At 33.5% G+C, this 13,414-nt stretch overlaps 1 protein-coding gene across 2 annotated transcripts in view; it reads left to right on the plus strand.

Moving 5' to 3' along the window:
- CD2AP (CD2 associated protein) overlaps positions 1-13,104 on the plus strand; it is a 113,692-nt gene extending 100,588 nt beyond the window's left edge. For both annotated transcript variants that reach the window (XM_057555134.1, XM_057555135.1), the window contains 5 exons: positions 635-747; positions 1,482-1,583; positions 2,687-2,856; positions 5,428-5,491; positions 10,130-13,104. In XM_057555134.1, the coding sequence (XP_057411117.1) occupies positions 635-747; positions 1,482-1,583; positions 2,687-2,856; positions 5,428-5,491; positions 10,130-10,171 (491 nt within the window). In that variant the 3' untranslated portion in view covers positions 10,172-13,104. The remainder of the gene's footprint in view (positions 1-634; positions 748-1,481; positions 1,584-2,686; positions 2,857-5,427; positions 5,492-10,129) is intronic.
- The last annotated feature ends 310 nt before the right edge of the window (positions 13,105-13,414 follow it).

Here is a 13,414-nt window from a genome sequence, read left to right on the forward strand (position 1 = left end):
AGATTTATAACTATCGTCTGATTCCTACACATGATAATGTCTAAGCAGAAGTACAGTGAACTATAAACAGATCGAGTCCCAGCTACAGTATACTATGCACAGACATATATGAAGACATTAAATTACACTTTCAGTTTACATTAAGAAATGCAATTGGAAAGCAGCAGGGTCCCAGATAAAATTGAGTATAAAAAATTTTAATATTAGGATATTACTTGAACTTTAAAGCACATTTCATAAGTAAGTTTTTTGATATGTTGTAATTAATTCTGAGCTGAAGAAGTAGATCGTGTTTTTTTTTATAAGCAAGAACTTAAGATGACTGCTTTTTCATACTACTACAACTTGTGGTACAGATTTATATCTTTCAGTAAGAACTTTTGTTGAGGTCTAAGTCTCTATTAGAAACATGAACTTTATATTGTTAATATATAAAATGTATCAGGTAAAGAGGATGTTAGTTTTTGAGGGTGAATGTTGTTTTCCAAATGCATATGAAAAGCACAGGTCAACTTGTGAGTCTTGGTGGTATTCTTTTTAATTTTATAGTTTGTTAAAAATCCAGAGACGTTCTTTTTTGCCTTTTAAAATGTGCAGTTATCTCTTAATAAATATGTTTACTTTTATTCTCCAGATCTTGTAAATTTTGATGACATAGCTTCCTCAGAAAACTTGCTACATCTCACTGCAAATAGACCGAAGATGCCTGGAAGAAGATTGCCTGGCCGCTTCAATGGTGGACATTCTGTGAGTTACACTTAGTATTATAAAGCACAGAGAATTTAGTAAATCCAGAGTCCTTCAGAAGATAAGAACGAGGGAGGATTTATAGCTCCACTGAAGTTTAAAAATCAGGAAGGTAGCTATACTCAAGTGGCCAAGGGTTGTATTTAAGAGATATGGGGGAAGAGACCTGTTCATTTCCACAGGACGTGGAATGGAAGGTTACAGAATCAGAAGCAGAGTTGTCCTAAGACCATAACCACAGAGCACAGTGTCGAGAGGGGACAGGGGACCTGTGCAATATACTTGTCCAAAAGCAGTAATTAGATTTGAGTGGTACATATTCACTTCAGGAAGGAATGAGAACATTTTTTTCCCCCTGAAATAGTCAGTGTTTTTTGTAGTACTAATCCTGGTCTCTAAATGTGTAACTTCTTTTTATGCTCTCAGTATATTGCCTGGGATACTGGTAGTACTTTCGTGTTAATACATTAGCTCTTAAGTACTATTGTGCTTTTTAATTACCTAAGTAGGGAAAATTTTTGTTGCTAATAGGCAAGCTGTTTTTCCACCCTCAAGATACGCAAGTGTGTTATTCAGCATGAAATTATGTAAAATCCTGTTAACAATAATGGAATATCTGGAACAGTATCTGCTGAAAACAGTGATAAAAGTTACTTACTTTATTATCCAGATGCTTACTGCCTTTTCTTTCTTTGGTGTTTTCTGTTTCTTGATTAAAAAAAAAAATCATTCAGCCAACTCAAAGCCCAGAAAAAATCCTGAAGTTACCAAAAGAAGATGATAGTGCCAAGCTAAAGCCATCTGAATTTAAGAAGGATTCATGCTACTCTCCAAAGGTAAGGTGCCTTGTGGTCTAAGATTTGTATAATTTGTAGGGTTTTTTGTGAACATCAAAATTGTGGAATTTAAAGTGTCCTTCAGGAAGAATTATTTCTTCTGCCAGGAAATAAAATAATTCCTACTAAAACTAAATAAAATAAAATAATTACTGTTAAACTTAAGTTACATTATTCTCTGTAGATCTTTTTTAGGAGAGTCACATTATTTTAAATGAGTAATACAAATGTTACATTTCATATTTTTTTAAGGCATAGATCTATATACATTTGTTTCATTTCCCATTAAACATGCACTCCTTAGGCAGAAGCCATCACTCTTTTACTCCTTATGTAACTTGGTGCTTGGCACCATAATAAGCCCTGAATACACACTGGAATGAATGGTAGAATACATGGATTCTTCCATCTATTACGTGGTGGTAAGAGTCTTTGCTAAACCCTTGCCATTTTAATTTAAGATAGTATTACCACAAATGACACACATCTTATATTTGAGAAGATCATGCCTGTTCCTCAAATTCATTTCAACGCATTTGACTGCTATTCACTTTATCAGATACACTTAATCTGAATTCTCTCAGCTGTTAGCAGTCTATTGAAATTTTACTTGCTGTTACCTAAGTGAAATGGTAAAAGAATGTCAGGCCATGGATCCATTTTAATGCCTCTTCTATGGACTTACTAAATCCTTCATAATTGCTTTTAATTGGAGCTCTCTGGATATTCTAAATAATAACTATTTAATATGAAGGATCAAAGCAGTACCTTAATAATGCTTTTATATTCTTGCTTCTAGATGTTCCACTAGGTAAACCATAAGATAAATCTAACAGATCTTCTTTTCTCTTTTTTTTTTTTTTAAATAAAGCCCTTGACATTTCTCACAAAAACCCTTAGTAATTACAAGTTTATTCTTTGGTCGTTCAGTGGTTTTTCCAGTTATGAACATCAGACTGCTTTTTGGATTTTCAAGTTTTTTATTTATCTTGGAAGTATTACTTCAGTTATTTATCTCCCTGCAGTAAAAAATCTTTTGAATTTATAACGTAATATTAAATGTAAGTACAAATAAAAATTTTCTGTTTATTATATGTTTTCAGCCATCTGTTTACCTTTCAACACCTTCAAGTGCTTCTAAACCAAATACAGCTGCTTTTCTAACTCCGTTAGAAATCAAAGCTAAGCTAGAAACAGAAAATTCCTTGGATGAACTTAAAGCTCAGATTGTTGAATTGCTGTGTGTTGTGGAAGCACTAAGAAAGGATCATGGGTAAGTAGCCCTTATTTTCTTCTTTGAGCACTACTTAACACATGTATAAAGAATTCTTTCAAATTATATCAAGTAAAGAAGTAATCTGCCAAGTTTCTAGTATGAGCAAGTTTGTTTTCAGAGAAATTTTTATTGATAGTGTCTCTAGGCAAAAAAGCTTGAATTAGAAAACATAATAATTAGAAACTCTATTAATTCTAGTTATTCTAATTAGGAATTGGAAAGCTTGAGTAAGAAAACCTAGCCCAATTATGAACAAGGCAAACCAGTTAAAACAGAAAGTAGTAGCTCGATTATAGAATTGGTTCTAGTAGCTTGATTATAGAAAAATGGCCAATAGGCACATGAAAAGATGTTCAACATCATTAGTCATTAGCACATGCAAATCAAAACCACAATGAAATACTACTTCGCACCCACTAAGATGGCTATAATAAAAAATATGAACAATACAAGTGTTGGCAAGGATGTGAGAAATTGGAACCTCATGTAAAATGGTACAGCTACTCTGGAAAACAGTCTGGCAGTTACTCCAAAAGTTAAATTTCATGTTCCCATATGACCCAGCAATTCCTCACCAAGGTATAGTATTGTCCAAGAGAATTGAAAACAAGTGTTCAAACAAAACTTGTACACAGATGTTTATAGTATTATTCATAATAGCCAAAAAGTGCAAACAACCCAACTGTCCATCAGCTGATGAATAGATAAACAAGATGTGGTACATCCATACAATGGAATGTTATTCAGCCGTAAAAAGAGATGAAGTACTAATACATGTTATATCATAGATGAACCTTAAACACATAATTTGAGGCGAGAAATGTCAAACACGGGTTAATTAGTCTTAAAAGTATTAGGAAAAGCCATTTTATTTTGGATCTGTGGTGTATCTGTATATACATTTGGTTTTCTTCTCAGAGGACTTTGATCACTGTTTCTGCTGGGGTTGAGTTGGATATTTATAAAACAAATGGGTTGGGATAGGTGATCTGTAAGGCCTTTCTCTTAACTCTGAAAGTTTTTGATAATGGTATATGGTGAGGCATGCCTAAGTAAAAGTTAGGGACTTTTTAGAGCTAAAATAAATTTAAAAGATCACCTGCTATAGTCCCCTCCCTTCTTTTAAATGAAGAAATAAAGGTTTAGAGAGGTAAAGCTAATTATGTAAGATCACACAGCTCTTAAGTGGCAGAGCTAGAACTCAAACTTGGATCTTCTATTGATTTAGAGATCTTTTCTTATAAACATTATTATTTGAATTTTAAAATGTGTTAACATTTTAAACATACTTCTGCAAAAGCCCAGTAGGTAAAATAGATCAAAGATCAGCTAATCTAACTGAACTGAGGGTGAGGGTTCAGGTGCTCCTCCCCTATTCCAGCTTCTTCTCTGGCCTCTAAGAGTATCTCATGGAATCTGGAATCTGGTATAATAGTCATCGCCAGAGACCGTGTTACCACTGATTTTGAACTCACTGTTTCTCCTCCATTTCTTTGTTGACATTGGATTATTTATTTAAAAAAATATTGAGATTAACAACATGATGTATTTGTAGTTGGCAAGCACTTCTACAAACATCTCTTAGATAGAAACAAAGTTATCTTGAATGCCTACTTAAAAAAATATATTGTGCACATTTATATCATATATAGAGAGAAAATTTGATACATGATATTTCTTGAATTCTTCAGTTTATCTTGGTTTAAGTTTGGCAAGTTTATCCACAGTTTCTGCAATAAGCACATTATAAACTGTAAGTTCATTTATCTAGTAAATATTTATTGAGCACCTCTCAGGTACCAATTAGAGAACAATCTGATTTGTTAATTTTGACATTTTACATTTTTGATACCAAGTGTGCTATAATGAAATAATAAATCCACGTACAAATTGCCCATAGGTGCTCCTAAATAAGCTGTAGAATGAAAAAAAATATTAATGAATTACATATATTATTTATCAGATATTTTAGAAGTCTTTCCAAAGAGTATTTTAAAAGTCTTGAGTTCCTCTTGGAAAATGAAATGGAGGGGAAAATGACTATATAAAAGTATACAAGGGAACCTAGAAAAATGAAAACATGAGTTACAGAAGAGGGATTGTTGGCTGCATTTTTTTGTTTATTGGTTTGGATTTTGGATTTTAATGTAATAGTTAATTTAAAAAAAATTAAAGAAAAAGATATGTAAAGTACAGGTTATTGTATTAAAAATTATAATTTGCCTTGCACTGTGACGTATTTTCACATTCATTTTCCCAAATTATTTGGACTGTGTGTCCTGCCTTGGAAATGGATGATAAGTGAATATGGAAAATTACCTGTATTCACTTAAAAATTTCTTTATCTCAGGTTTGCCATGATTTTGCTGTGTTTTTAACTGTTGTATTGAATCATTTCAACTAGAGAATTTGAATTTTTTCTCAGTCAATATGGCTGTTTCCTTTAAAAGTTTTCCCTTCTGGGAAACAGATGTTCTGGGATATCAGGCAACAGAGATCCTATTAACTTTAGTCAAATATATATTGTTTAATCAAAAGACTTAACAGTAATAAATACTTTGTTTTTAGGAAAGAACTGGAAAAACTACGAAAAGATTTGGAAGAAGAGAAGGCAATGAGAAGTAATCTAGAGGTAATTCATTTCTTCCAGCATTGAGATTGTAGTCAGCATAAACTAGACATGTTTTTTCCAACCCAACTGGGTGATTGGTTCCGCCACAAATTATGCTATCCTGCTTTAGTTGGACACTCCCTACAGCTTGGTCGCCATTTAATTAATCTCTTGTTGACTCCCTGCCACATTCCATTCATTCATTCGGCAAATGTTTTTTGAGTACTCACTCTCATAGACACGAGGCACAAGGTATACACTCATGAATAAAGCAAACATGGTTCTTGCCTCTTAAAAGTGTCTAGTTCTAGATCTCTTGCACTCAACACTCCTTCTTTCTTGAGCTGTAGTTCTCTTTTCTTCACAGTTAAACTTTTTTTTTCTTTTTTTTTGCCTGGGGGCAGGGGTGGTGATGGTAACGGGATGGCTATAGATTTGCTGACTTTAATTTCTCACTGAATTGAGTTTACTTTGTAGTTAATGTCATCATCTTCACTCTCTGCTGATGACAGACAGTTTCACTTATTTTCTTTATCTGCCTTTTTTCCATCCTCACTGACGTTGGTCTTCATTTGTATTTTTTTTTTTTTTCAATATTTTTGTTTTTTGTTTTTTTAAATTATTTATTTATTTATTTATTTATTTATGGCTGTGCTGGGTCTTCGTTTCCGTGTGAGGGCTTTCTCTAGTTGTGGCAAGTGGGGGCCACTCTTCATCGCGGTGCGCGGGCCTCTCATCATCGCAGCCTCTCTTGTTGCGGAGCACAGGCTCCAGGCGCGCAGGCTCAGTAGTTGTGGCTCACGGGCCTAGTTGCTCCGCGGCATGTGGGATCTTCCCAGACCAGGGCCCGAACCTGTGTCCCCTGCATTGGCAGGCAGCTTCTCAACCACTGCGCCACCCGGGAAGCCCTGTATTTTTTTTTATTTGTACTTTTTTCTGCATACCTCAGAGAAAGTGTTTCCTGCCTTTTTTAAGAGGCTCTTCCCATTCTGTGTTTAAGTATTGCATACTCCTCCCTATTTTTACCTTGCTTCAGTACTTAACCTGTTTCTTTTGTTAGCACTGTGAAACAGAGAACGTAGGACTTGCCGTTAAAAAACTTGAGCTCCTCTTCTGACTTACCCTCCTGACTTTCAGTTCAGAACTACATATTTGTCAGGCTTAGCACTTTCTGAACATTGTCTCATTGGATACATAACAACTTGTAAGCATTATTGTTCCTATTTTAAGAGTGAGGAAACCAGGGTTTAGAATGATTAAGTTAGCAGTGGAGCTAACATTTTTAATAGAAGCAGCCAGACTCCAGAACCTTTGCTCTCAGGGATTAAGTTACGCCATTTGAACGAAGAGGTCACTTACCTCGTTCAGCTTTTGTTGTTGAGATAATATATGTGAAGGTATTTGGCAGATTATCAAAACTCCATTTTTACTCTTATATCTGACACATAACCTTTATTGGCAGTCTCCTTTCTTTCCCTGAAAATACTCAATTTTCCTCTTTATTCAAAAAATTAAAAGCCCCCTTTTAGGTCTAGCTGCCCTCTTGATCTGTATTCTCTTTTCATTTGCAGTTCATTTGTTGCAAAAAAGAAAACAAAACAAAACAAAAAACAAGAAAAGCATACATTTGCAGTCACTAATTCTTCACTTTTAGTTCAGTCCTTAACCCCTTGCATTTTGGGTTTACTGATGGCAACTCCTATGTCTCTTCGGTTTCTACAGCACTTCACATTTTTACCATCACCCCCTTTTCAAAGTATGTCTTGGTTTGTGTGACCCTGCATTCTTCTGTCTGACTTCTCCATCTCTCCTCACCTAAGTGAGGTGTTCCTTCAGTGTTGTGCTTAGCCCTCTTCTCTATGCATCCACTCTTTGCTCGCCTGTGTCCAGGAGTATCATAATTAGCTCTGGTGCATCTGCCATTGAAATCTAGTTCTTCTTTTCCCAGCTTCTATCCTGAGTTTCCAGCTATTAGACTCCCTGGATGTTCCACTGTGAACTTAGACTTAGCATGTCCCCTGTCACACGTAGCACCTTCTTTTCAGATTCTGATTTTCTGTGTGTTTAAAGTTTGTTGCGCTTCTAGTCACGCAGATGTGGGACTTCTGTCTCTTCTAATTCCACTAACTTTTAGGCCTACTGGCTGTACTCCCTAACCTTTTTCTCTTTATTCCCACTGTTTCTGTCCTTTTCTCATGCTGTTATCTTCTGTTTAGCTTGTTTGTTTCTCTCATTCTTATCTTCTCTTCCCTTGCTCAGTATTTTCGAAAACTGTCTATTACTTGCTGAATGAAGTTCAAACTTCTTGACTTGGCAAATGAGGTCTCTTATGTCCTGGTCCTAGTTTATCTTTCTTTCCTCACTTGCTAATCCTCAATTGTCCCTTACAGTTAATTTGTCTGAATTTTTACTCTTACTGTATTTTCATGGATTTTCCTTTTGTCTCACTTATCATGCCCAAGTTCTGTAGATTCTTAAGGCCCTGCTCAATCACATTCACTGAGTTGGCCACCAGTCTTCTGATTAAAAGCAGTTTTTCTTATTTCAAATTCATGTTGTTTAGTTTTGTAAGAGATGAATAAGTAATAATTTTCTGTCTTATCACTATTCACATTATATACTTATTTTGCCCATCTTCTGTACTGTTGGAGGTGGGATCTTTTTCTGTTTCATCTTTGCCCATAGCTCCTAGAACAGTGCTATATACATATTAGATTGCTAGCAAATTTTTGTCAAACTAATAAATGTTAGAAGATAGATATTAAAAAATATATCTTCTAAATATATGTTAAATTCCCAGTGTGCAACATGGTAGAAATTGAAAAATTAAAAACAAATGTTTCTTGACTTTCATTCCTTATATTTTATACGTAACACATATTCATATATGAAAATAAAGTAGTAAGGTTAGCAAGAGGAACTGATACAATACTAAATTTGTATATATGACTTAATTTGTCATAAAAATCATGGAAAGAGTCAAATGAATTATTTGTTTCTTTTTTGAAGAATTTCATTTGATTATATTTTCCCAGCAAAATCAGCTGTTACTTAGCCTCTCACTGACCTGTATTATAAATTTGTTTTTTTTGGTGGGAAAAGTTTGATACTTAATACACTTAATAAGGCATTAGAGTCTTAGGATCATATGTTTAAAAGAGAAATTATATTTCCCCCCAAATTAAAAGTAATACTTTGAACTACTGTAACATTAACATTATATAGTATTAAATTATACTGAGGAGTGGTACAAAGGACTAATGATGAGCAATGAACATAAACATGCTAGAAGAGAAACTCCAGCAATGCAAGTATTTGCCGGATACCTAAATGTATGTGACCGGCAGCAGTCTGTGAGGAGTATTACTGACTGCGTGCAGGGCTCTTCTCCACCCTGACCCTCACCCCACCCGCACTCCCTCTTCTACCAATTTTTTTTTCTTTCTGTTTTCTATACATCCTCGCGCATTAAAATTCATACAGTGGTTAATGTATCTTTGGAATAGAGATGATAATAGCGCATCAGGCTGAAGATTGAAGGTATTTTGTCTCAATCCAATGCTACTAACATGTTTGGCTAATAATCATATTAGTCAAAGAATAACATCAGGAAAGATCCTGGAATTAGCAAACCATTCTTGAATGGTTAGGATCCCTTAGGAGATTGTGAGCTTATTGAAATTATACTTTTTGACTGTAGCAGAATGCTCATCATTTAGTAATGATCGATTTGTCAGAAGTTAGCCATAACATGTATTATTTGTATGCATTGTTGGGGAGAGGGATGATGCTATCAGGAGAAGGTAAGGCCTAAATGTTTCTACATGTAATGCAAGGTCAGAGATGATCAAAATACCATATGATTGGGAAGAGAGTACACAAACTGTGGCCTTTAAAGCCTTAGACCTTACCAGTACAGGTTCTGCATGGGACCACTGGCATGGTGTTTAATCTCTTTGATCCTCAACTTAGTTCTTTGTAATATGTCAAAATTAAATAACTCTCTGTAGTTACTGTGAAAATTTAATGAATTTTTCTAATTTTCTTCTAACGTTTCTTAAATTGTGAACTTCTGTCAAGTGAAGAATGTCTTCTACCTAACAGTGGAACTATTTTTAACACATTGACTGCATTTTATATATATTCCTGGGCTTTAAAGGCAATTTAATCCAGAACATACTGTTTACAGTTGAGGAAGTTGAGACCAAGTGAGGTGAAGTGGTTTACCGATATCACCTAAGGAGTAAGTGAAAAACAGAGAACTAAACTGGTCCTTTTAAAAAAAAAAAAAAAAATTCTATATTGCCCTCTTTGTTTAATTATAGGTACGGGTATGTTTCTTAGTTTGGTTTCAAGGATACTCTTGTTTTTTGTAGGGCTGATTTTCTTACAGATCTTTCAAATGCTCACATTATTTAACATTGTTCTGGGTGAAACAGCTGTAGCTGCTTTTTTGTTGTTGTCACCTGTCATTTAGGAACTTGCATTGTGATATTTTCATCTGTTGAACTTTTTAAATATTTATTACACCATTGGAAATTGGATTTTAGAATGGAAATCAAAATCTGGAGGCTTGAAATTATGATCAGATCTTCATGACATAGGATAAAATAAATAAACTTTTTTTAAAGTAAAGATATTTTATCTGTTGCCATTTAGGTGGAAATAGAGAAGCTGAAAAAAGCAATCATGTCTTCTTGAAGTGACGTGCACCCAGTGTTCTCAGCGTTCCAGGGATTCAGAAGCAACACTATGAACTTCAACTGACTTGTTACTTAAAAATAACAAATGCTGATGTCGTGATAAAGAAATATGCGTATATGAACTATTATATCTATAGAAAAATGTAGGGGGAGGGTGAATTGTTTTTATATATTTTGTTTTGCCAATATGAAAAAAAAGAGGCCTTATTTCTTATGTGCTGGGATTGCAAACTCTTTTGTTTAGTTTGCTTGAAAATACTACTGAATCTGTATAAAAAGGAAAGAAAATTCACAATAGTTTTTTTTTATTGAAACTTGTAGTATTATTTTTAAAGAGATCTATACTATAAATATGGTGATATCTTTACGAATAATCTGTAAAATATACCATTTGAGAGGGACAGTTTAGCTTTATAGTAACTATAGTCACTACTTTTCCCATAAAACATAAGGGATATAAACTTTGTATATATATATTTTTTATGTTTAGCTTCTTACCCAGGATTACACTGTTGTGCCTGTTTGTTTGCAGTTTGTGATACTCTGGGTGATGAAATAGGAGTTTCCTAGCTACAAACCAGATTACTCACCCATGCATATAGTAATAACTGTAATGAACTAATCAAAATAATTTCTTCAACTTTTGGAATATTTTTTTATTGCTTGCACTATAGGATTCATAAAGGAATTTAGTTAAAATGTATTGGATTGTTAAATATATTGGGGAAAATATGAGCTATATTTTAAATTCATTAGGTCTAAGGAACTAAAAATGTCAATTTAACCCTTAACTTGTTGTGCCTAGAAACTACAGCACATATAATATGCAAACACCAGCCTTATTGCCGTACTTTTCTGCTTATTTTACAGGCTCAAATATTACTCATTTCATAATCTTGTGATTTAATTCTTCATGCCCCTCCATTTGATTTTTAATAACGGTAATGTTAGAAAAACAAAACTCCAGAACTTTCAGAACTTCAGTGTGCAGTTTCATACTTTGACAAGTTATCATTATGTAAATACTCAGGTTTTACATTGTGTAATTTACCTACTAGACTAAACTAACTGGTGGAGATATTTGGGGCTGTCATTTAGGTAACCAACTTTATAAAGAGTGTTTAGTAGGTCATAAAACGTAACATCACAGCTTATTTAAAACCAAATAGTTGGCCATATTCAAAATGCATTTTCACCAAGTGGGTGAATAGCAGTTTCTTCACAGTCACTTATGAACACTTGAACTTTTAAAAATGTTATCTACAGATAATATGTCTCAAAATATGTGGGTTTGTATGGAAAGTAGAAAATTTGATTTTTTTTTTTGCAAAAAAAATTAGATTTTAAGCTTTATTATAGCAAATGACTTTCAGATTTTGAGTACCATCTATCATGCTTCTATTTTGTGTTCTTTAAACCCCCAAACCAATATTTTTCCTTTAAGTTTTAGTTTTATAATACTGAAATCTTGTGTTAATGAAATTTTGTCATATTGTTTCAAATAAAAGTGAAATAGAAAATAATAGAAACTCCAATACATAATTACTTAAATTCACAACTTAAATTAGTGCTTTTGGGGAAATCTGTGTGTTAAGTATGTACATTGTAACTTCTTAAAGTCCTTGGGGCTCTTCTGATGAGGTCACTGCTGAACAAAATTGTTTATTCCTGTTCTAGTGTTTTTAAATGACTTGTCAAATGAATGATTTCCTTCTTCTTAAATAAATTAGGTCTTATTTTCTTTTAATATGAAAGTCTTCAGGCAGAAATAAAAACAATGTACCCTGGAAATCACCCTCCAGCTTTATGACTGGAAGATCTGATTACGTGCTCCCTCCCTCCCCACCCTAATAATGGGGTAGGGGAAGTTACCAGCAGATTTCAGGCTGTTCTTAAAGTTTTTGTTGGTCATTTTCTCACCAGTGCATAAAATCAAGATGGTCATGAGTACTGAGAGACATTTAAAGTGTTTGCTTGTATACTCCTCAGTCAGAATTGAAAAGTAATTCAAGTACTGTGTCTCTATTTTCTTGCCCTTGACCAAATAGTAAAGAAAAGAAAACCAAAATCAAAGGGAAAAACGATTACTTTAATCTAGCAATTTACCAGTATTTGCTCTTGATATAGGAATTTTATTAATTCCTGTTTATAAAGTTAATATCATAAAATGCTATGTAATAATATAGCTTTTACTTGGGGGTAAATCTTTTTTTTTTTTTTTTTAATGAGTGAGTATAAATTATAGAGTAGAGGTGAACAGCATGGCATCTGTCATTGCCAAATTGGTAGTGAATGTTTGCTATTCTTTGAAAAACATAATATTACTAATTTTCCTAATTATATTTCAATATTAGGAGTATTGTGTGTGTGTGCGACCACCAAGCTTTGGTCATACTATAAAGCTGTTACCTCTTTACAAAATCTAAGTCTGAAGATAGGAAGAGAGAATGGGCCTGGTGTAACAGAGGATTCTCTTTTTATGCTTCTTACTGTGATCACAGAAAAAAACAAACCCAAGTGCTCTCTAGATGTGTTGGTAAACATTTTATGCTTGCATTTAAACTTGAAATGTGTGAACAGAATGAGACAATCAGTTCAAATCAGAAATGAGAAATGTTAAAATTTAATGGCCTTGTTTTGCTGTAGCAATAAAATGACCAAGTGCAATGACTTGATTTAATAAAATCATCTTTTAAAAGTTGCTGCTATGAATATTTTTAGCCATAAAATTTTATCCTTGTTGTAGCCTGACTTGCCTTCAGTAACTGTTATGTAATGCAGTTGGTGTTGTGGTATTCTAACATTCCAAAAAAATAATAATATATATTTATGGAGAAACTCAAAACAGTATATACTTCACTGACTTGTTTACAGGTGCTGTAAAGCATGCTTCTCCCTCAAAAAGAAAATAAAGAATAGTATTGCCAGTTGTGTCAGTCTTTATTGGTTATTTTTCATTAACTTCAGCATATACTGATTGCAGAGTATGATGAAAATTATTTTATATTACTTTGAGTTTTCCAAATCAAAGAAACAATATAAATAGTAAAATAAAAGCATTCAAAGTTCTAGACCTATGTGACATTTACTGAACCTTTGTGAGTCTTTTCTTTCTACCTGGAACTGTGAGATGATAATTCCTACCTCACAGGATTATTGGGAGAATTTGAAATGATTTATATAAAGTACCTTATGAAGTGCTTGCCATAGAGTAGATTTTTTAAAATGGAAGCTGCTGATT

The sequence above is a fragment of the Balaenoptera acutorostrata genome, chromosome 10, assembly GCF_949987535.1.
Source record: "Balaenoptera acutorostrata chromosome 10, mBalAcu1.1, whole genome shotgun sequence".
Classification (NCBI taxonomy): Eukaryota; Metazoa; Chordata; class Mammalia; order Artiodactyla; family Balaenopteridae; genus Balaenoptera; species Balaenoptera acutorostrata.